The 22,781-nt window shown below is 41.1% G+C and overlaps 1 protein-coding gene across 7 annotated transcripts in view; it reads left to right on the top strand.

The window, feature by feature from the left end:
• Window positions 1-22,781, top strand: part of RGS7 (regulator of G protein signaling 7) — a 530,807-nt gene that overhangs the window by 492,197 nt on the left and 15,829 nt on the right. For all 7 annotated transcript variants that reach the window (XM_071207357.1, XM_058309479.2, XM_071207358.1 and 4 more), the window contains 6 exons: window positions 4,648-4,722; window positions 9,470-9,568; window positions 10,760-10,821; window positions 11,785-11,895; window positions 13,116-13,241; window positions 21,433-21,619. In XM_071207357.1, coding sequence (XP_071063458.1) covers window positions 4,648-4,722; window positions 9,470-9,568; window positions 10,760-10,821; window positions 11,785-11,895; window positions 13,116-13,241; window positions 21,433-21,619 — 660 coding nt within the window. The remainder of the gene's footprint in view (window positions 1-4,647; window positions 4,723-9,469; window positions 9,569-10,759; window positions 10,822-11,784; window positions 11,896-13,115; window positions 13,242-21,432; window positions 21,620-22,781) is intronic.

Raw genomic sequence — 22,781 nt, 5'->3', positions numbered from 1 at the left:
GCAGTCAACCTTTTTAAGGTGTTTGATGGAATTAAGCCCAAACCAGGAATCCCAAAATTGTATGTTGCTACTCCCCCTCCCCTGAATGAGATACCAGAGGAGCAACGATGTAATGTGACTCAAAGTACCACTCTGCTAAGGACTGTAACAGTGGGCCCTCTCCCAGCAGAGCCCCCAGTGCAGGGGGAGTTGGCCCATGCCCTTCATCTTAAAATCTGAGGGGTTCTTTTCTCTGCCAGTTGAAAATCCTTGCATGTCTCCACCTTGCAACTGGCTTTGTGTAGGAAAAGAAAAACATAAGAATGGAAGATCAGTTGTTGTACAGCAAGGCAGGTGCAGAGAAGTAGAAGAGGCTGTGTGATTTTTAATTGAATCCCTTAATGAACACAACACTATCAATGTTCACCACACGATTAGCCATCCCTCCACACTTAGAGGCAAGGAGAGTCATGACATGGGGATGGGATATAAAAGAATGGGAAGCAGAGTCCAAAGCATTCCCCTTTCGTAAGTACCTACCGTGTAGCAAAGATATGCAAGACACTCGAGACAAAAAATCATTAACGTTCTGTCTCTTCCTCAAGGCATGCATATTTTATTAAGCATAAGTATGACATTTTAAGCTCTTCACAATGATTTTTTTTTTTATTTCAAAGTAATTCTAGCCAGGAACATTTTAAGTCTTTTCGAGCAGAACGTTAAACATGAGTAATGCCAGTGACCACAAAAAAGTATAGGCAGCCTTACTCATTAGCATCCTCTTGGTAGCTCGTTGAAAACTGTTATAGTCTGTGAGTTCTTGTCTCTTCATGACAACTGCTAGGATATGAAAGGGAATATCTCTGACGGATGTGCAGATAGTTCCTCGACATTAGGCTGCAATGGTCAGATTGCAGGCAGAGCAGATTAAGAAAATGTATTAAGACTCTCATTCAGTGCGATGTTCCTATCGCCAGTGAGGGTGCACAACTGGAAAGACGCAGAAGGATGGACGAGGGGTAGATTATTACACACGCACTTGTTGTGTATGTCCTGGTGGGAATCTTGATAGTCACTTAGAGCTATTGTGCACTCCTACGGAGAATTCAGTAGATACTAAAATTGCATGTAAGTAAAATCCAGGAGTTATCATTGATTTCTCTCTTTTTTTAAATCTCCTTCTCTCCCAGCCTTCCCCATCTCAGTAGATGGCACCCCCCCTCACCCACTTTCTGAAGCCCAAAACAGGAGTCAGCCTTGCCTGTTCTCTCTCCCTTGCCGTTTTCCCCGACCCAATCCTTTGGCCAATTTTGTTGATTCTAGCTTCGGAATGTGTCCCCAGTCCAACCCCTTCCCATGATCTGTCCTGTTGACATGCAAGTCGACCTCCTGTTGCCTCCTGCCTAGATGATTGCAATAACCTTCGTCTGGTCTCCCTGCTCCCACTTTTGCCCAGATCCCACCCTGATCATCTCTTCCCAAGATAATAGGCAAGTGAGGTTTTAAAAATATATGTCATACGGGGTCATTCCCCTATTTAAAACCCTCCAAAGGCTTCCCTTGAAACTTCAATCTTCACCATGGCCTATAGTTTCTGCCACAGCCAGCCTCTGCCAGCGGATGTGGTGTCCCTCCTCTGGGCTCCAGTAGCCTCCCTCCCGCCGCCTGGACCTTGAAGTTCAGCCTCCGCCTCCGTGGAAGCGGGTTACAGAGTCAGGAGCCTGAGGCCAGCAGAGATTAGGGAGGAGCAAATGAGGCGAGAGAATGCTAGAATGGGATGAGCGGGAGGACGTCCAGGGCAGTTGCCTCAAACAACTTCCTCTAGTTTGTGTGTAGGGTTTAAGGGGACCCTTAAGTGATGGGTCCACAGAGCTGAAATCAATGGACAAGTGCCCAGGCACAAAAAGAAAAGCTTAAAAAAAAAAAAAAAAATAGCCTGAAAGGGACGGTTTTAATTGAGGTACAATATATTGCACGTTGAATTTTTAACACTTGTACTCTTACAAAGGACAGATCTTTTTCATGAAATTAATTGCATTTGAGCCTAATAATTATACACTTTTAAAACTTTAATTTTCCTAGAATCACATCTGTTTTTCTTTTTTAACTTCCAGGAATGTGCATATCTCTTACTAAAGCTCCATTTGCCCCCTAACTTTTAAACATCCACTGCTTTGTCATGTAGGACATTGCTTTGCCCAGTTAAGCATCAGCCGCGTGATTGAATTTTGTGAGAGCTGTGCTCCCTAACTGTCTTGTAGTGACGCTCTTCACTGAGGGTCCTTAACTTTGCCGGAGTTGTCCTGAATATAAGGATGCCCTCTGCTGTAACTAGTAAAAGTGGATTCTACCAGAAGAGGAACTTAACTGTATTTAGATCTATTTATATAAAATATCAATAATGGAACCACGATCCCTACCATCTATTTGCAGCTCATTGCTCCACTTACATGGAGCGCTACGGTGGTAGGATTGCTGGATAATCTCTTCAGAAATGGGGTCCACGATATAGAGTTATAACACTGTAACCATACATTTTGGTTCTGTTGAAGGCACATTTGGAACTAGAAATAGATGTGTTGAAATTAGAAATAATATGAGTCTTCTAGGCAAATGGAAATACCACTTTATTATTTCTTAAAGGCATCAATACTATGTATTTCATATGCTATCTGGCAAATAGGACAAACTTAAACGTTTTTATTCAGTGTCTGTTTGGTAACCATACTGCTATTTATATTTTATGGTGAAGATATGTTTAGTTCTGCAGAAAACCAATTTATACATAATATTACACATGGACATGGATCTGGTGCCAGCTAGTGGTACATGTTATACATGCTTTTTAAAAACTGCGCTTTTTTTTAATACCAAGGCCAATATGGTCTTAATGGGATGATCAAACTGCTTAAATACAAGGTAAAAAAAAACCTTATCTGCCATGATGGAGAGAACCAACTGATGCATATAATGTAAGAATAGATATAAGAAATGTTTTGTTCTCGTATAATACCCTGTACCAATGTCCATTTAATCCCTATGCACATGTGTGTGTTTAGATAGATAGATAGATAGATAGATAGATAGATAGATAGATAGATAGATAGATAGATAGATAGATATGATGTGTGTATATGTATGTGTACAGAGATTTCTTATAAGGTATTGGCTCAGGTGATCGTGGAGGCCAGCAAGTCCAAATTCTGCAGGGCAGGCTGCAAGATGGAAATTTGGGTAACAGTCATGTTGAAGTCTTGAGTCCTAAGTCCTTCAGGGAATCTGGCAGGCTTGAAATTTCTGTTAAGAGTTGCTGTTGAGGTCTTGAGATAGAAATTTTTCTGACTCTGGAGCCAGCCCTCAGTTCTTCCTGTTAAAACCTTCAACTCATTGGTTGGGGTCACCCCACAGTGTGGAGGGCATCTTAGTACGTAAAAAGTCAACGGATGCTAAACTAACCCCGTCTATGAAATACCTCCGCAGTTTCACTCTATGGCCATACCCACACCTTCTTGCCCTCACTTCCAACCCTATCCCACTCCTACTCCACAGATACTTTTTCCTCATTCATGATTTCTGGGAAGTCACTCTCAAGGGCATCTGATGTTTTAAATGTTCTTGCAATCTGTGGGAAGAAACAGAAATTGAGCAGAGATGTGCAGCTTGGGGCTTTCTACTAGCACTAGGGATGCCTAAATCCTGTGCTAGAAACTGGAAAGTAAAGGAAACGCATTCCGTGTAATCACTATCTCCAATTATTTCTAAAGGAGGTTATATCTAAGGTTCTTTTCAGAGCTGACATCCTATGTAGTTTTTCGTCTCCTTTCTTCTCTGTTTCTGATTCATATTCTCTCCCTCACCCCTGTCCCTCTCTTCCCCTTTGGTCTCTCCCTTCCCTCTCTCCTCCGCCAAATACAAAAGAAGCTTTACAGCTGTTTATGTTGATGCCACTGAAAACCACTCAGTGCCCTCAAAAATATTGGCAAAAGGAGACTTTTGAGGTTGTCAGAGAGGCCAGTTTTACTCCAAAGTCCTCCCCACCCCCTTTTTTAAAGGGTCCCAACTGAGTGAGAAGAAAAAGAAAGTTGGGAATTGATAAGAATAAGCATCATGTATTGATTACCAGTTTTTCCCTCCTATTCCTCATTTTAACCACAAACTCCTTTGCACGTTCTATTTATGAGAAAACAAATATTCCCAGGCACTGGATTTCATAAGCACGGTAAAAAATCCACTGTGGGGTTTGAGCTGGCTCAGCTGAACGCCGTGTTAGTTTTCCCAGCCGAGGCAAGCAGACCCCCAGGTGATCAGCGTGGGGTGTCGGGGCAGGAGCTCAGCTGGGCGTCCCTCCCTCCCTGCTCCAGGGCTCCGGGTTCCCAGCGGGGAATAATGAACTCCCACCTCAGATGCAAAGCCCAGTGTGTCCTTCTCCTATGTCTCGGGTGTTACTGGAGAATGGTAGCTGAAGGCTTCTAAACGGGAGGCGTGAAACGTCACCTCTCTTCTCACTGGCTGCCGCTGATCCAAGCAGAGGTGACGGTTCAGAAGGAGCTGCAGGGACCCTTGTCCCCCTGCCTCTTCTCAGGTTCTGGATTGCGAGGCACTAACGCCCGGAGACGCGCCCGTCCGAGGCTGCGCCCCCAGGTTCTTGCCTCTCTTTTCCCTTTCCAGCCTGGTTGTGTGAACACCACTGAAGTGGACATTAAGAAGTCGTCCAGGATGCGGCACCCACACAAGACACGGAAGGTAAAGCCGAGGGTGTGGCGCGGGTGCCTGGGGAGGGGCTGAGCTCTTTAGCTGATGCCTGCTCTCCGGAAAATACAAAAGCAACCCGCCCCCATTTCCTGCGCTGTGTTCTAGTGTTTTCCCTGTTCTTCCATGTTGCTTTGGGTAAGAAAACCTGGGCCTTCAAGCCCTGGCCTTCTGTCCACTTCTCTCTCCTCAGGAAATAGCTTTATTCCCATTCTCTAGCGGGCCTGGAGCCCGAGAAACGGGTGCTGCCTGCGGGCCGTGGCGGAGCTGAGCAAGGAGACGAGGCACCCCGTCTCCCCACGGACAAGGGCCCTCAGGTGGTGAGGAAGAGAGGATGCGGCTGTGTGAGAAAAAGTGATGATGTTAGGAGCAGGGCCATTTCCAGAGGAAAGTCTGAGGAAAAAGGGGCACCTAAAGATGTCTAACTGCAGATGGAGTATGAGGACGCATCTTTAATATCAGGATTTGGTGGAACAGTAGTTGTATGTTCAGTGTTTACGTGAGAGGACACCTCAGCGGGAAAAAAAGCTATCCTGAAATGAGTGATATTTTAAAATACCACTTTGAAACTGCATCACCATCAGATCCATAGATTTTTTTTTTTAAGTAATGTGTACACATAGAAGGCATTTTCATTCCTTCCATAAAAAGCGTGTGGTGCACCTAAAAATTCCTGGCCTGTCGCAGGCCCTGTGAGGACGCCAGGGCTCGACGGCTACAGGCTGGAACCGCTGGGTTAAAGCACTTCACAGAGTCCGGGGCATTCTCTTCTGTGTCTTTGCTTATGGAGCTGTAGCACCTTCCAGCGTATGTCCCTGCGGTTGGCACTAGACATTTGTGCAATCTTATTTCTTGTCCTTTCTTCTATCCCTAGAAACATAACATTGTGTCCAAAGGTAACAGTGTGGTGCAAATACATTTTCTTTCTTTTAAAGCAGCCTACTTTGATGTCAGGGTCAAGAAACCACAGGCAAAGTGCCACAAAACCCATTCGCATCAGCCCTCAAGAGCCCCTGCCCCGAGGAATTCAGAAAGTGGCCAAGCAGGCCAAAAGAAAGCCTGCCTGCTGCTGTCTTCTTGTGGGCAGCCCCTTGCAACCCATTGAGCCCCTTTTCCAAGCCCATCCCGAGTGCACTGGGGACTCGCTGCACAGCACAGGAGACAAGAACATGTCAGCTCTCCTAAACCAGCAGCAGGCTGCAGCTCACTGCTCTCCAAATTTGGAAGAGCTACTTTTCAAAATGCCTTCAGGTGTGCTGTGTTCCTCCCAGCAGACTCCAATTACGACATGCTCTGATTCAGATGAATAAAGTGTAGGGTCTGAAAAAGTAGAATTTAAACATCACCAAGTAACCATCTCTTTATTGCTCTGTATTTGGTATTGATATCTTATCAGTGCTTCCTAAAGCAGCATTCTTTTGCAAAGTTGGAAAAGCATGAGTTTACCATTTTGCTCTCCGTATACCATCAACTCTTATTTAATGATGGAGAAAAAGTATGAAGCGTGGCAAGGTAAAATGCCATAAAGAGATGGAACCCTTGAGCTCCAGCTCTGTCTAGAATTTGCTGTAATTTCTGGTGAATAAGTAACAGTAGAACTGTGGGGCCTAACTGCAGAGCTGCATAGCACTAAAACAACAAAGTTCTGATAAATGCTGCTACAGGTGGCATGTGCACCTTGTTTCCAATGATTGGTGTATTCTGAGCTTCTGACCTCTTGGTAAAGATAGCTTCTCATATTCAGAAGTGTTGCATTTGCTAAATTCTTGAGAGGTGAAAATGCTCTTTTGCATGTAAGTTTATAGGACTCTAGGCCCACATGCTATTTGTTTTTTTCAGATTATCATCACTGCTACCTTAGCTCATTTGGTTAGGAACTGGAGAGACCTGTTCATTCAGCAGAGTGAACTAATCTCTACCTTAGGCCAGGCATGTACTAGCCTGTAGGTGTTCCGTGGTGAAATGGGCCAGGCAGGGCTCTGCTCCCACAGCTCACAGAACCGGGAGAGTGCAGGCACTGAACACGGAGGCAAATGGTTAAACAGGTCCAAAGGGATGTAATTTTGTGATGTGGTATAAAGGGAGCTCAGATGGTTCAGTGGTCCCACCACGTCTATCAATGAATGACTTGAAAACCTGCAGCGAACTCTGTTCTGCCATCCTCTGACCATCCCAGGCCCTGTCCCGGAGGCCACATGCCCTAGACGGAGGGCCAGAAGGCAGCCTTTGACGTCCACGGCTAATTGGCCCTAGACCACACGTAATCTTTGAAAGCAGATCTCGCCCTTGGCTAAGAGACCTGCTGCTCATCTCTTTCAGAGTCAGCTGTAATAATATTTCTTGTAATTTTATGTCATGCCATGAATAAAGAGCTTTCAAAGCAGTTGATACCTTCCCCAAGTAAATCCTGAAAGTAATAATGTAGCATATGTGCCCAAAGAATGTCAAGGTAATTTATATTTTACTTTGAGAGTAAACAAAATTATTTCTTTAATTGTTGAAGATTGATATTGTTTACCTCCTTTGTCCATAAAATAAGCCCTATGCATAAAATTTTATGGGCTTCTTATGTTTACATGCATGTAAAACAAAGAATAGATGCTCCACAGGTACCTCAGAGCCAGTAGTCCCCCAAAAGTTTGCATCATGGACTTGCCTGGAAACTCCGTGAAGCCCACTGAAGTTCAAGCATGTGGAAGTAGTCATAGAAATGTAGAGACCAAAGTTAACTTAGGGACTGTTTTACTTCTATTATACCATACACTGTGGTATTATTTCTAAGAGCCTTTTTTAAATTGCCATCTTAACACAAAAACTTAATGTTAAACTTTTTTTTTTTTTTAAAGATTTACTTGTATTTATTTAATTCCCCTCCCCTCCCCCGGTTGTCCGTTTTCTGTGTCTTTTTGCTACGTCTTGTTTCTTTGTCCGCTTCTGTTGTCGTCAGCGGCACGGGAAGTGTGGGCGGCGCCATTCCTGGGCAGGCTGCTCCCTCCTTCACGCTGGGCGGCTCTCCTTACGGGGCGCACTCCTTGTGCGTGGGGCTCCCTACGCGGGGGACACCCCTGCGTGGGGGGGCACTCCTTGCGCGCATCAGCACTGCGCGTGGGCCAGCTCCACACGGGTCAAGGAGGCCCGGGGCTTGAACCGCGGACCTCCCATGTGGTAGACGGACGCCCTAACCACTGGGCCAAAGTCCGTTTCCCAAACTTTTTTTTTTTAAACCACCTGTTTGTCTTTGTTTCTAAAGCTACCTTGTTTTTTAAGCATTTTTGCAAGAACTACAGATCTCATAGAGCTTCTTATTAAGGAACTTTAGGTAATTAGACCAAGATAAACAACATGGGAAATGTTAAACCTCAGAGTCTTTTTATATTTAATACCAAAAATTGATATGACACAACTGAAAAAAAAAATAGCAGACTTTGGAAAGTAGAATTACTGTATAACTGGTGATCTTTCACTGCCTAAATTTCACTATACATGTTGCTACCTCCCACACATGCCTAAGACATATTTTATGTGAAACAGGTTGTCTGGGACTCTCCAACCTTGCACAACTGCTAGGACTTCTAACATTTTTTGACCCTGAGCCTTGATTTCCACGACAGTAGGATTTTATTTGGAACTGAGCCTGGAGGGTGGGTAGGTAGAGGGCAAATAAATGTTAGCATTCCACCCCCTCCTAAGGTTTCCTTTCCTTAATTCATTTTATTTGCGTTTGTGTGTGTGTATTTACTCTATAGGCTGCCTCTTTCTTAGAGAAAGAGGAACACGTTTGTCTTGCCATTGAGCATTTTCCAATTTCCAAATTGTCTGCATATGATAAATGGTCTCTCTTTTTTAAAATTCTTAAAATGTCTTTTATTTTAAAATATTTTGATATTGAAGAAAAGTAATTTGGCTTCTCCCAATGATTCAACATGTGGAATGTCTCAAAATCTGAATTGGGGATGATTTTTTATCCCTCCAAGTATCCCCAGATTTTTATTTTTACTTACTAAGCAGTGACTGGTCTTTCTCAAAAAGAAGTCTTCCTGAATGATAGTTTTGACCTTTTGATAGATTAATTAGAAGCACTGGGACATGATGAATACCAAGGGTATGGGAAGCCTTTGGACTCAGTGATGTTTGCAATTGCAACCAGTGTCACCCAATGGCAAGGCTACTATTGTGAAGTAAATAACATTGATATGGGAAATCATGAGCACATTAGGGTATCTTTGATGACAACATCAGATACGAAATCAGTAATAGAATTCTTCACCTCATCTCTCACCTCAGTCCTCTATTCCTCTCCTATGTTCAGACTGGGTTATTCTTTGTCCTTTTCGGCTTATTAAATTTCTATGCCATTCTATTTCCACATCTGTTTTATTCTAAAATCAATGCTTAGTAAATGTTAGTGCTGTCCTTTAATGTAGTGATGATATTCCCCAACTTAGTACTGTCAGCCTGCCGCCAAATCCTGTTACCACGCTTGCCATGCTCTCTACCTACAATCATTTATTGTCAAAGTTAATAACCTAAGCACATATTTTTTTCCAGAGTTATGCTTCTATTTTAAATATGTGTGATATATATATGATAACAGTGTCTTTTGAATTTTGATAAGAAGCTTAATTATGCCACAAGGCTCCTAGTTTCCTTATTGAATATATAACGCAAAGTTATATTTAAGAAACTCTGTGACCATAAATGGTATTTTGTCCTAGCATATGTCTTTTTTATTTTAATATAGTCTGTCTATGGTTTACAAAATGATATTAGAAGCCACAGTCCTACTCACATGCCCGCACCAGAAACGAAGCCTCCAACACAGGATGAGTTACATCAACAGGTAGGTCCACCTGGCAAGTGGCCTGTTGATAAAAGTTTACAAAGTAGCTGTTCTGAAGACAACTGTTGAATATTTTAAAGTTTGTTTGTATGATTGACTGTTTCATTTCGAAGATGTGTAGTTACTAAGTAATAAAATTGTCTAATTCCAAGACATATACTGATTCAACAATACATCAATATATGGCAGTCGTTTTCAAAGCTCTTCACTCTTTAAACTCCCAAATCCTTTCCCCTCTAACCAATTCTTTGAAATCACGTACACTGATTTGTAATGCTTCCATTACCAATGGTCATCCTGTACTCTTGGAAGGAGGAGAGAACAAGAGGTTGGGAACATTGTCACACATTTCCCATAGCCAATCATATGACACAATCTTCACCAAAGAGAGTACATTCTTATTCCTACAGTTCTAATCTTTAAAAGCCTCTTTGATCTTTCCCTTTTTGATAAGGAAATGCAGTTATGGTATATATTGTTTCTTTTTTTCCACCAATTGATCAATAGATTTGGTTCCCAGTAATATTTCAAAGCAAACCAGTGTCTCATATCAAATAATAATTAAATCTCTTGGTTGGTTCAGTCTTGGGACTCTTCCTCTTTTGACCCTTTCTCACTAATATTTTATTCTTATATGATTCCTTAACAGTGTAATAATACTATTCCAGTCTATTATAATCACCATGAATGAAAAGTAAATGAAAGAGTTTTTAATTAAAGTTTTCCATGTGTGATTACGTCCATGTGAGGGATCGTCATGAATTTTTGGTACAATTATTCTCAAAACACATAACATTGGTGCTTTGCTGGGTTTATTTTTGAAGTGTTATAACCATTAACAAAGGAATTTATTTTCTGAATTAAATGTTTGGGGGAAAATGTGGCTCTGGATTTGATTATTCACCCTATAACGTCCATTAAGTTTTTAAATACACTTACATTTCATTAAATTAGGTAGAATGTTCAAACTTATTATTTTTCTGAAGTGCTATCGTCATAGTTACATTCGACTAGATTTTCATTTTTTTAACTCTTTCAGAGCCCTCTCCTTTTTTTTTTTTTTTCCAGCTTTGAAGTGTTACTGACTTACAGTATGGCCGTATTCAGAATTGTCCAATGTATCAGAATTTAGAGTTGAAAATTGTGAGAATGGCATTACTTATGTGACTTCTTCTATAACCTTCTTTTCAGATAAAATATTGGCAAATACAGTTAGATAGACATCGGTTAAAAATGTCAAAAGTAGCTGATAGGTAAGTATTTCAATATGTCTGTATGATTTTAAAAATCCACATGACAATAGACTGTGATAAAAATGATACGATAAATGTTGAAGGGAAAGGTTAGATAAATAATTGGAACCCTGTAAGAAATGTCATTTTCTTTTTCTTTTTTGCACATTGAAAACTTTCAAAGATCTCTTTTGTTGTATTTTAAGTGGCAGAAAGATCATTATTATCTTAAATTCTAGAGACCTGATCCTGGTATAGCTAAAATGGAGTACAGAGGATAATTCCAAGGAGTTGAAGCTTTTCACTATTGCTGAAAGAAATGAACCTTTCAATTTTCTAGTTACCTCTTGACACGTTGGATCCTCTCTGTAAATTAATCTTAACATTCACACACTCAGTTACAGGAGGACTTCAAAATTTGAATTAGTAACTCAGATTTTAGGTGTTTTCCCTTTCTTCATTTAAATCTGCTCTTGATGGCATTCACCGTGTTCACTTCTGGATATTGTCTAATCCTACTCTCCACCTTCTTACCTCTCTTTTCTTCTTTTAATGAAGATTTTTTAAAAATTCAGTTTTTATCCATGGTTTCCCCTTTTACCTAATGGCTCAAAAAACTTTTGTTAAACAGTTCCCTTTTTCAAGTTGGTAAAAATTCAATCAGCTGTGTGTGGACTGGCTAACCAAGGCATGGAGCTGGCCCTTTGCACTGTCCTTAACAAACTGGACTCTCCCATTTTGCATCATGCTGATGGAGGGATATGGGCTCATCTGGCCTTGTTATGGGGGAGATGGAATCCTTAACCACACGTTTGCCAAGAAGCACAAGAAGTTGATACACATACCTTGTTAAAATGTGAAATCTGCCATTAGATTTCATTCTATAAGTGAGCAAGGATTACTCGGCCAGATACTTTTATATCATGTCTGTTCATTTAGATTGGCTTAAACTAAGGAAGGTGGAACTTTTTCTTTTCTCCCTAGTCTGCTAAGTTATACGGAACAGTATTTAGAATACGATCCATTTCTTGTGCCACCTGACCCTTCTAACCCATGGCTGTCTGATGACACTACTTTCTGGGAACTTGAAGCAAGGTAGGTGACACTTTCTCTCCTCCCCAAATATATCACTTTATTTCAGGGTCTGAGTGAAATGAGAAGAATCCTATAGCTGATAAATTATAAAAGGTAATTTTACTCTTTGTTTTTTGCCCTATGAAATAAAGTACATGCTCAAGATAATGGTTTACGAAACTTAGACATTTGCATTGAGATTTGCCTTGTTGAAATGACTGGCATAGATTAGAGGTGCAAAGGTTATCAAGGTGAACTTGTCAGAGCTGGGATTTTCTTTTATTGAAATTTAACTTGTTTTTAGCTCCCGTGAAAATCCACATAGCCACAAAGTAAATGCTAAAACCATACTTACAAGTATGTCTTTATTCATTCAACTTTAAAACAAAATGAACTTATCATAAACACTTTAGAGAAGCCAATAAAAGATGAACCTCTTAAAACCAAATTCAGGAACTATAAAGAGGAAGAACTGTATCATCAGTCTTGGCAGAATAATAAAACGTTCATTGCATATCCCTTTACAGATTGAGGAGTTCATGCAAGGTAGCAGTTCTCTAGATTGCATTTCTGGACTGTTGCTTCTAAGTCCTGCCAGTTATCCTTAAATACCTGACAAGTCCAGAACTCTTCATCCCATAAGTTTTATATATATATATATATATATATATATATATATATATATATATATAAAACATATATATATATATATAATAGATGAGGAAGTTGGGACTCCAAAATATCGTGACTCAGCCAGGATTAGGTCACATATTTAACTGACAGCAGAGTCATAAGCTAGTATTAAGGACTGTTGGTTTCCAATGTGTTATCCCTGGTACAATATACCATCACAAGACTGTACTGTGTAGTGGTTAAGAAATTGGGTTCTGGAGTCAATATGTCTGGTTCGAGCCCACCCTGGCTGACACTGACCATTGGTAACCCTCTTTGTGCCTCAGTTTTCCCATCCATAAAATGAGAAGAATAATGGTACCTAATTCATAAGACTAAAAGAGATAATTCATGTAGAGCACTTAGCACATAATGCTCAATGAATGTCAGACTTTTGATGTTTTTGTTTTTGTGCAGAGCCATCAATCACAGATTATGGTATTTTATTTTCTGAAAGATATATTGAAGATAGAAACTTGAAGGCATCTATGATTTGCTGGGAAATTTTATAGGCAAAAATAAGATTTATAATGAAAACAATATATTTGGCTCTGTTTTCTATCCTCTAGTAAAGAACCGAGCCAGCAGAGGGTAAAACGATGGGGCTTTGGCATGGATGAAGCATTGAAAGACCCAGTTGGAAGGGAACAGTTCCTCAAATTTCTAGAATCAGAATTCAGCTCAGAAAACTTAAGGTAAGACACATTGTATGGATCCTATACTATAAGCTTGAGACACTGTGATGTGTCTGATTATTTTGAGAAGGCAATTAATTACTCTCCCCACCAACATCATGAGGATGATATGAACCCACTGAATTTCTGACACTTGAATGAGGGGGGAAAAGTGACCGAGACAAAGGCTAGCCTACATTATCAATACCGTATAATGGTTTATTTTTACCCTATCTCTTGATCTTTTATTAGCTATGTAAATTTGGGCATTCAAAATGGACTCCATAAAGATGCGCAGTACTTAGACCAGGGGTTCTTAACCAGGGGTCCGTGAGCTTGAACTGAAATTCAAAAAATATTATTCTTGTGGCGACACGTTGGTGCGGGTGTGCTATATTTATTAAGTAATCCACAGTATAGTGTGGACTTAGTAAGGGATCCATGGTGTTCACCTGACTGGCAAAGGGGTCCATGGAACAAAAAGGGTAAGAACCCCTGACTGAGACCAATGTTTGGCGAAGTGGAGAAAGGCCAATAAAATGTATGCAGTTAAATTAAAATACTATCTACTTATCAATATTGATGTTCTTCGAATATCACTTCCTGAGTAAGGTAGAGAAAAAGTGACCGGGTGGACATCAAGTAATGAAATGAAAAGCCTGGGGGCAGCTCAATTTACTTTGCCTATTTAAAAATGCAAGAGCAATTGAGAACATCCCCACACTGAGCTGCTGGTGAAGCAGGTGTTCTCATTCTGCCCATCTGTTGTAAACATCACCTTTATATATTTTTTGAAATTTTACTTAAACTTAAGAGGCACTTGCAAAATGCATTTTTTAATGTGACACATAGGAATGGGTTTTAATGGCTTTGTCAGAGCTCATTGAATTGAGTGATAACTTTTCTCTACATAAAACTGCTTTTCCATGAGCTCTTCCATTCATTATCTTTTGAAACCTGATATCCTATTTTACTTTTCCCTGACTTATGCAGTCCCGGGAAATTCACTTACTGGCAGGTCTCAGCATTCATTTATTTGCAGCGGAATGAAGGAGCTTCAGGCATTGTCACATTCTTTTCAGGGCATTTAACCGACGCCAAATCAATCACAAATATGTAGAAATTTTATAAATGTCTCATGGGTTAATCAGGATGACTACGGATAGAACCTGAAGGAAATTGGTTACGTGTGTGTGCTTGTTACAGATTGTGGGATGCAGCTCGCTAATCTCTTCCAAGTTTATGGCACCTTTCTAAACAGGGCTTTCACAAGATCTGCAGCTGCAAGGGATTGTTATGGGCCACTAAGTCACATTTTATCTATTGAGCTCGCATCAACAGTTATCAAGGGAAGAATGCATAAAAATAAGCAAAAATACAGGATATTTTAATGGATTGGGGGGAAATGCTGGCACTCTGGGTATCATGATGAAGAAATAAACAAGTAATGAGCCTCACCAGCCTCATCTAACCAAATAAAACCTAACCAAATAAAAATGGCTTCTGCTCTCATTAAAATTACCATCTAGTGGGGGACACAGACAAGAAACAGATCATTTCAACCCCAAATGATGGTGTTTGTTTATACAGGAAATATACTGAGAGATACCTTACCTAGAGATCAGCAAAGAGATCCTAGAGGAAATAGTTTCCATGCTTATGCCTGGGTGATGAGAAAGAGTTAAGCAGGCAAAAAAAGGAAGAAGAAAGAAACTTTTTGGGCAAAGGGAATAGCATGTGCGAGCTCTGTTTCATGAATGGATTGAATCACTGTCAGTTCCTTAGTTCAAACATTAATTATTTTTACCTTACTAATTCTGTGCCACACTAAGACTCCCTGCTCAGTAATTGTATAAGAAATATTATATATATATATAATTTCTTGAGCACCTACTATGTGTCTATCATGTTTTCTGATTAAGGATAGAGAGAGAGATTGGATAGATAGATTCTCGAGTGTATGCTAATGCTACTTCTATAAATATGCCATGCTATATTTTGTATTAATTCTATTTGTCACACATCCAATCATCACACCAAATATAAATGTAAAATTATTGGCCCCATTTTATAGATAAGGAAAATACATCTGAGACAGGTTAAGCACCATGTCCAAGGTCAGATTGCTAGTAAGTAGCATTCATTGCTATAAACCAGTCCCAATCTACTCTTGACTACTCCTTACCTAAGCAGCAGCCTATAAGCACCTGCTATTTTTTTTTTAAGATTTATTTATTTATTTATTTTTCTCCCGTTCCCCCCCACCCCGGTTATCTGTTCTCTGTGTCTATTTGCCCGCTTCTGTTGTCGTCAGCGGCATGGGAATCTGTGTCTCTTTTTTGCTGCATCATCTTGTTGTGTCATTTCTCCGTGTGGGCAGTGCCATTCCTGGGCAGGCTGCACTTTCTTTCGCGCTGGGTGGCTCTTCTTACGGGGCGCACTCCTTGTGCATGGGGCTCCCCTACGTGGGGGACACCCCCGCATGGCAGGGCAGTTCTTGCGCGCATCAGCACTGCGCATGGGCCAGCTCTACCCGGGTCAAGGAGGCCCAGGGTTTGAACTGTGGACCTCCCATGTGATAGACGGACGCCCTAACCACTGGGCCAACTCTGCCGCCAAGCACCTCCTATTGATGGGACTATGCCGTGGACATAAGCATATTCTTCTAGTATGAGGACAGAAAGAAAAGTCAAGACACACTCCTTATCAATATGTATTTATCAAATACGTGTTTTGTTCTTTTACTGGTGTGCTTTTGTCCATTGTTTGTTTTTTATTCAGGTAAAATGCATAGCATGTAGTATATAGTGAGTTTTTAGTAAATGCAGTGATATCATGGGTTTCATCACTGGTGCCTCAAAATATGCCAGGCACTTTGCAGAGCCCTTTACATAATTTATCTCATTGGGGCTTATGGAAATCCAGGGAGAGAAGCATTTTTATCCCATGTTGAGGAAATCGAGGCTGAACGACATTAAGATGCTTCCCCAGAGTTCAGCTGCTAGTAAATAAGGGAGGTGGGATTTTAACCAATGTCCTGCTAAGTTATCAGAATGATTACAGTAATCATGAGGAAAGAAAGGCAGTGGAGCTGACAGCGAGGCAGTGCCGGGTGACGAGCAGGAGCTCACCATCTGCTGCTGGCTATCCAGGTTTAGATCCCAACTGGGACGCTTAGTGCAGGGATTCTTTGTCTGCATTTTCTCAGTTTCCTCTTTTCCAAAGTGAGGGAAATAATAGCCCCTACATTAGAAAGTTGTTGTAGGGAAACGGACTTTGGCCTAGTGGTTAGGGCGTCCGTCTACCATATGGGAGGTCCGCGGTTCAAACCCCGGGCCTCCTTGACCCGTGTGGAGCTGGCCATGCGCAGTGCTGATGCGCGCAAGGAGTGCCGTGCCACGCAAGGGTGTCCCCGCGTGGGGGTTACCCACGTGCAGGGGGTGTGCCCATGAGGAAAGCCGCCCAGCGTGAAAAGAAAGAGCAGCCTGCCCAGGAATGGCGCCGCCCACACTTCCCGTGCCGCTGACGACAACAGAAGCGGACAAAGAAACAAGACGCAGCAAATAGACACCAAGAACAGACAACCAGGGGAGGGGGGGAAATTAAAATAAATAAATAAATCTTAAAAAAAAAAAAAAAAAGTTGTTGTAGAGTTTATAGATGAAACACTTGGAACAGTGCCTACCCTACTTTTACTGTCCCAACTATTTGAAATTGTGTTAGTATTTCCAGATCCATTCAATTGTCACTGCATCTGTAATAGCCTTCCTAAGAGCCCCTTTCCATCCCAGCATGTATCTCACCCCAGGTGGTCACTCCCTCCTCTGCTTCCCCAAGCTGGCTAGTTTGTGCTGTTCATAGAGAACCTCCAGTGTGCCCATTCAAATAGTTGCTTTGAGGATGGACACTTTCTCTCTTTGTTCTTTGAGGATGGATACTTTCTTTTGATCGCTATATGTAATGTTGGGGTGAATCTGAACAAGCATTAATTACAATACTCATGCTCCTATTACACATGGCATTCCTGTTACAAAGCACAGGTCCTCATCTCTGTTTTAGGAGAAGCAGTCTTGAGCCTTCCTTTCTGAAAGGAATGATGGTAGTTTCATGTTTAAGGCATCATCCAAATGGATTCCCTTCCATTACCTATATGGATAGGAAAATGAAATTTGGAAGCTGGTATATTAGTCTTCCAAAGGGGTCTTGATGCAAAGCATCAGAAATCTGTTGGATTTAATAATGGGGATTTATATGGGGTAAAAGCTTATAGTTACAAAGCTGTGAAAAGTCCAACTCAAGGCACCATAAGAGGTGCCTTCTCACCAAGGCAGCTGCCATGTGTTGAAGCAAGATGGTGGGTGATCTCTGCCTGGACTCTCCTTCCCCTCCAGGCTTTCTCTCTCAGGGCCAGCTGCTCCGCTGTCTTCCCAAACTCCGCTGCAAGCTGGCAGGGCCTTGTCTCTTAGGACTTCCTAGATCAGTGTCAGCTGTTCTTCTCTCTTCACAAATTCAGCTGTAAGCTATCAGGCAAATGACTCATCTCTCCCCAGGGCCTGAGCTATTTGAGCCTTCACCTTTCTGTCATATGGCAGGATCAGAAATGACAGAGCTCTCTCCTCCTGTGTCTGTCTGTCCTTGTGAGTCTATTTATATCAGACCCAGCAAGGAGTTGGGGACTCAGCCCATGAATCAAAAGCCCAAAGCAGTCTTATCAAATAATCTAATCAAAGGCCCCTCAACTGAATTTAAAGCAATCAAGAGTATCACACCAAGAGGAATAGATTAGTTTACAAACATAGCCTTTCTCTTTTTGGGATTCATAAAATAATCTTAAACTGCCACACTCCACCCTCTGAATCCCATTTGGAACATTACAATATTCCAGAAAAACCTCACATCATTACAGTAGTAATGCAGAGTACAAGATCACATCAAAACCAGTTATAGGAAGACAGTTTGTCTTGGATCAGAAGTCCCTCTGGCTGTAGGCCTGTGAAACTTACAAAACAAGCTCTCTCCTTCCAAAGTACAATATACAAGGGAGGCACAGATACAGGATAAGCATTTGCATTACTATAAGGAGAATTCAGGAGGTAAACATGTGTCAAGGGTTCCCAGTAGTTCTGAAAACATGCAGGGCATACTTCATCAGATTCCAAAGTCTGAGAGTCATTCTTAAAATGATGGTTTCTTCTTCTCCTCAGGCATCATGGGGCCCACCCTTTACGAAGGATTGCCCATCTGCCATAACTTTGGTTCCACCTTCTTCAGGCATCTGGGTGATGACCAGGTCCAGACCTCACCCTCCAAGAACATTGGAGTGGCAGCCACACTTTCCACAATATCTGGGGTACAATCTCAACCCCCTAGCACAGTGAGGTGGCAGCAACATTCTCCCTGATCTCTGATATGCAAGCCCAACCTCTCAGAACAGTGGGGTGGCACCCTAACTGTCTCCAACCTATAGGGAACAGGCTAACCCTCTTCAGTGTTCAGGTGGCAACCTAACACTCTCTAACCACCAGAGAATGCACTCCACTATGCAGCAGCCAAACTTTCCCTGAATAACTGGCTGGAACACCCACCCTCTAAAAAACCTCCCTCTCTCCATCCACAAGGGTGGGATCCCTCTCTTGGCCTGAGAAGATGTCTTCATTCTAGATCTCAACTTCCATGGTTTCCCTCTTAGAGCAGCTTTCCCTTTAGTTTCACCCCTCCCTGTCCCTTTTAGTCCAGGCTGACAGTAGTTTTGTTCATACTATCTCACAAAAAGCTTGTTGGTTTAGCATGTAGGAAACATGGGTCCAAGCCACCAGCCAGCAAGACTTCCCACAAGTCCTTCCTGGATAACTCAGTTTTCAATCCTGACTTCCAAGTTCAAAGATTAGTTAATTCTTCACTATCTTTTGGGGACTTGTGTTCTGGCAGTGTGTAATTTCCAAATTCAGTCTCTCATTTCTTTGTGCTCAACAATTCAGTTCTCAGCTGCTGTCTTTCCTCTCACATATTGCTATAAGCTGCAAGACAAAGGCAGGCCACTTTCTCCACAATTACTTTGGAAATCTCCTCAGCTAAATATCCAAACTCATCATTTTCAAATTCTGACTTTTATCTAACATTTAGAGTCAATCTTTCCAAATTTCCTGCAACATCGCAATCAGGATCACCTTTCCTCCAGTTTCCAATAATAGTATCGTTATTTCCTTCTAAGACCTCACCAGAAAAAACTTTAGGGACCATACTCCTACCAACAGTTTCTTCAAAGCAATCTAGGCCTTTTCCATCAAGAATCCCACAATTCCTCCAAAAAATACCCCTCACCCATTTATAAAACTCTTCCAGCATTTTTGATATTTGCAAATAGCGTGATCTCACTCTTCTGGTACCAGCTTCTTTATTAGTCTGCCAAAGAGATGCTGATTCAAAGGAATGGAAATATGTTGGCTTTTATAATGGAAGTATATATGAGGTAAAATCTTATAGAGCCCAGACTGTAAAAAGTCCAAATCAAGGGCCCATAAGAGGTGCTTTCTCAGCAAAGTCAGTTGCCACGTGTTAAAGCAAGATGGTGGGCCATCTCTTCCTGGTCTCTCCTTTCTGCTCCAGGCTCACCCTTTCCTCTTGAGCTCTGCGGGCCCAACCTCTTGAGGCTTCATGCTTATGTGATCCTGCGGTCCTCTCTCCTGGCCTAGGGCTTGTTTTTTCCCAGGCCTCTTGTATCAGTCTCAGCTGTTCTGCTTACTTCCCAATCACTGCTGTGAGCTATCAGGCAAAAGGGCTCATCTCTCCCCAGGGCCTGAGCTGTTGAGCCTTTGTCTTTCTGTCACATGGCAGGATCAAAAGTGACACAGCTCTCTCTTCTTAGTATCTGTCTGAATGAATGTCCATTTATGTCAGACCCAGCAAGAGGACGGGGCTTAGCCCGAGTCACACCCACTGACATAGTCTAATCAAAAGCCTAAAGCAAACTTATGAAAAAATCTAATCAAGTCCCCTAAGCTGAATTTAATGCAACCACAGGGTAGCACACCCAAGGAACAGAATAGTTTACAAACAATCTTGCCATTTTGAGAATTCATAAAATAATCTCAAACTGCTCCAGTTGGAAAATTGCTAGACTGAATAATATTTAATATTCTAATTGTAGCTCAACTGCTTTATTACTGATTTCTGACCTTTTATTGGTTCCCAAGATAAGGCTTAACAGTAAGGAAGATACTCCTCATCACCTTGTGCCTCTCTTAAGACTCTGGAGCGCGTAGCTCCTTCCACCTCTGTGGCCGTCTCCATTGCATGATCACATCTACCATGACTGTGAAAGCGTGCCTGTTTAGGATAACGTAGGCCTAGCAGTTCCTTTTTCAAGTATGCTTTCTTTTCTATAGCAAATTGTTTTGATATATATATTTATCTTTTCAATATTATTTCTAGATCTAACAAAAAAAAAACATATAACAGAATTTAAAGAAATCAAACCCATAAATACATTGTGAGACGTTACAAGACTTTGCTATTATCAATCTGAACATGCTCTAGTGTTTTTCAAAATAATTCAGTAAATTCAGAATGTGAATTTCAATGTGCCTCTACAAATTTAAGCCTTCCAAACAATTGCATGTGAAAGCTTGCTGCTTCTGTCGTGCCATTACTCCCTGCATTAACTAGCCAAAAAATAGTTACTTGCCCCGATTTTGCCTGCCAGGGCCTTGACTAATCTGGTACAAAGGCCTCTTTTCCCTCCCGTATTGCTTTGTGGTAATTTCCTTGCCAGCCAGAGCGGAAAAGCCTCTCCATACTAACTCTCGTTGCTCAAATGAACAAAGGCCGCAAAGAATATGGTGGCATGCAGGACTTTATCCTCCGAGTCAGATGCCCTTTGTCACCTACCCTTAATTCTTTTCAAATTCCTCGTCCTTTCTAACAAATGTTTCTTTAGCAGTGCCGTTTTGCTTCAATAAAACTAAACATGGAGCGGATCAGGGCTCTGACACACCTGCTTTTAAAAGCAATCTCTTGAAGAGATTTCCTTCTGAAGAATTTTGTACTTTTAAATACAGTTAATGGGGGGAAAATCAGTAAAGGCCTGATATCGCAAGCCCTCATAGAAAGTGAGTTCATCATTATGAGTCATTGGGAATTGCATTATCAGTAAATATTACGGTGCCGTTCAGATCATGAGGCCTCGGAGTGACTGCTGTCTCGCTGTGCATAGATTCTGGCTAGCAGTGGAAGACCTGAAGAAGAGGCCTATTAGAGAAGTCGCCTCCCGAGTTCAGGAAATATGGCAGGAATTTCTGGCTCCGGGAGCCCCCAGTGCCATTAACTTGGATTCTAAGAGTTATGACAAAACCACCCAGAACGTCAAGGAACCTGGACGATACACGTTCGAAGATGCTCAGGTACGTACGCAGTTTGTCACAAACGTGTCCCCGAGAGGTGGAGTTGAAATCCTTTATTTTTACCCTCATCTTAAATTGTCACCTATTTCTAATATTTCAAATTTAGGTGCCTGTATGTAAAATAATTCTAACTGACCTAGAAGAGATTAGAGACAGCTCTAAATTGGAGAATTTTTTTAAGCCTGGAGATAGCTTGAGTATTTTTATGGGAGGTTTTCTTAGCAGGGTATACTTGAAATATTTGAAAATGTTTACTTCATGTTCTGTTCTGTGTATCACCTCCTATGTGAGAAAACACTTGTAAAGTGACGATCCCATCTCAGTAAAACACATTGGAGATATTTATGATGTCTTCCCATATGGAGATTCTAAGATTCTGTTGGTCTTAAGTTTTTCCTTATCATGAATAGTAAGAATGAGTTCACTTAATGTTCTCTCAAAATCAGACCAGTTTGTCTCTGGTGGTAAAAGGGAATAATAGACTTAGGTATTTATTAATTTCCCAAGTTAATTATTTTTCTTGATTAGAGAAGTTGGGGGTTTATAGAACAATCATGCATAAAATATAGGATTCCCATGTACTACCCTATTATTAACACCTTGCATTCATGTGGAAAATTTATTACAATTGATGAAAGCACATTTTTTCTAACTGTAATATTAAGTATAGTCCATGGGTTAACTTAGAATTCACTGTGTAGTGCAGCTCAATGGATTTTTTAAATTTTTTATTCTGTTACTATATATGCAACCTAACATTTCCCCTTTTAACCACATTCAGATATATACATCTCCCAGTTAATTTTCTAATCTATCAACAGAAAAAGTCAAAGAACATTGAGTTTAATTTCCCAAGCTAAATATCTCATGTTCTTCTTTTTAATCTGGACCTTACTTGCCTCCTTGGAAATCATTTGAATTTCTGCCTTCTCTAAAAAAAATATTGGTGTTCAAGAAGAAAAATAAATATGTAAAGTAGGTATATTATTTCCTAATGATCTGTTGAAATTGACTTTTAAAACAGAACATGCACATTTCATAATTTGTTAAGCCTCTTTTAGAGAATGATAGTTGTTCTAAACAGTCTCTTAATTTTTTAAAATAACAGTATTACTAAAATAAAATGTCAAAGATTAAGAATGTGATACACAAATGTCCTTCC

Source organism: Dasypus novemcinctus, chromosome 13 (genome assembly GCF_030445035.2).
Source record: "Dasypus novemcinctus isolate mDasNov1 chromosome 13, mDasNov1.1.hap2, whole genome shotgun sequence".
NCBI lineage: Eukaryota > Metazoa > Chordata > Mammalia > Cingulata > Dasypodidae > Dasypus > Dasypus novemcinctus.
This window is presented reverse-complemented; position numbering and strand designations above follow the sequence as displayed.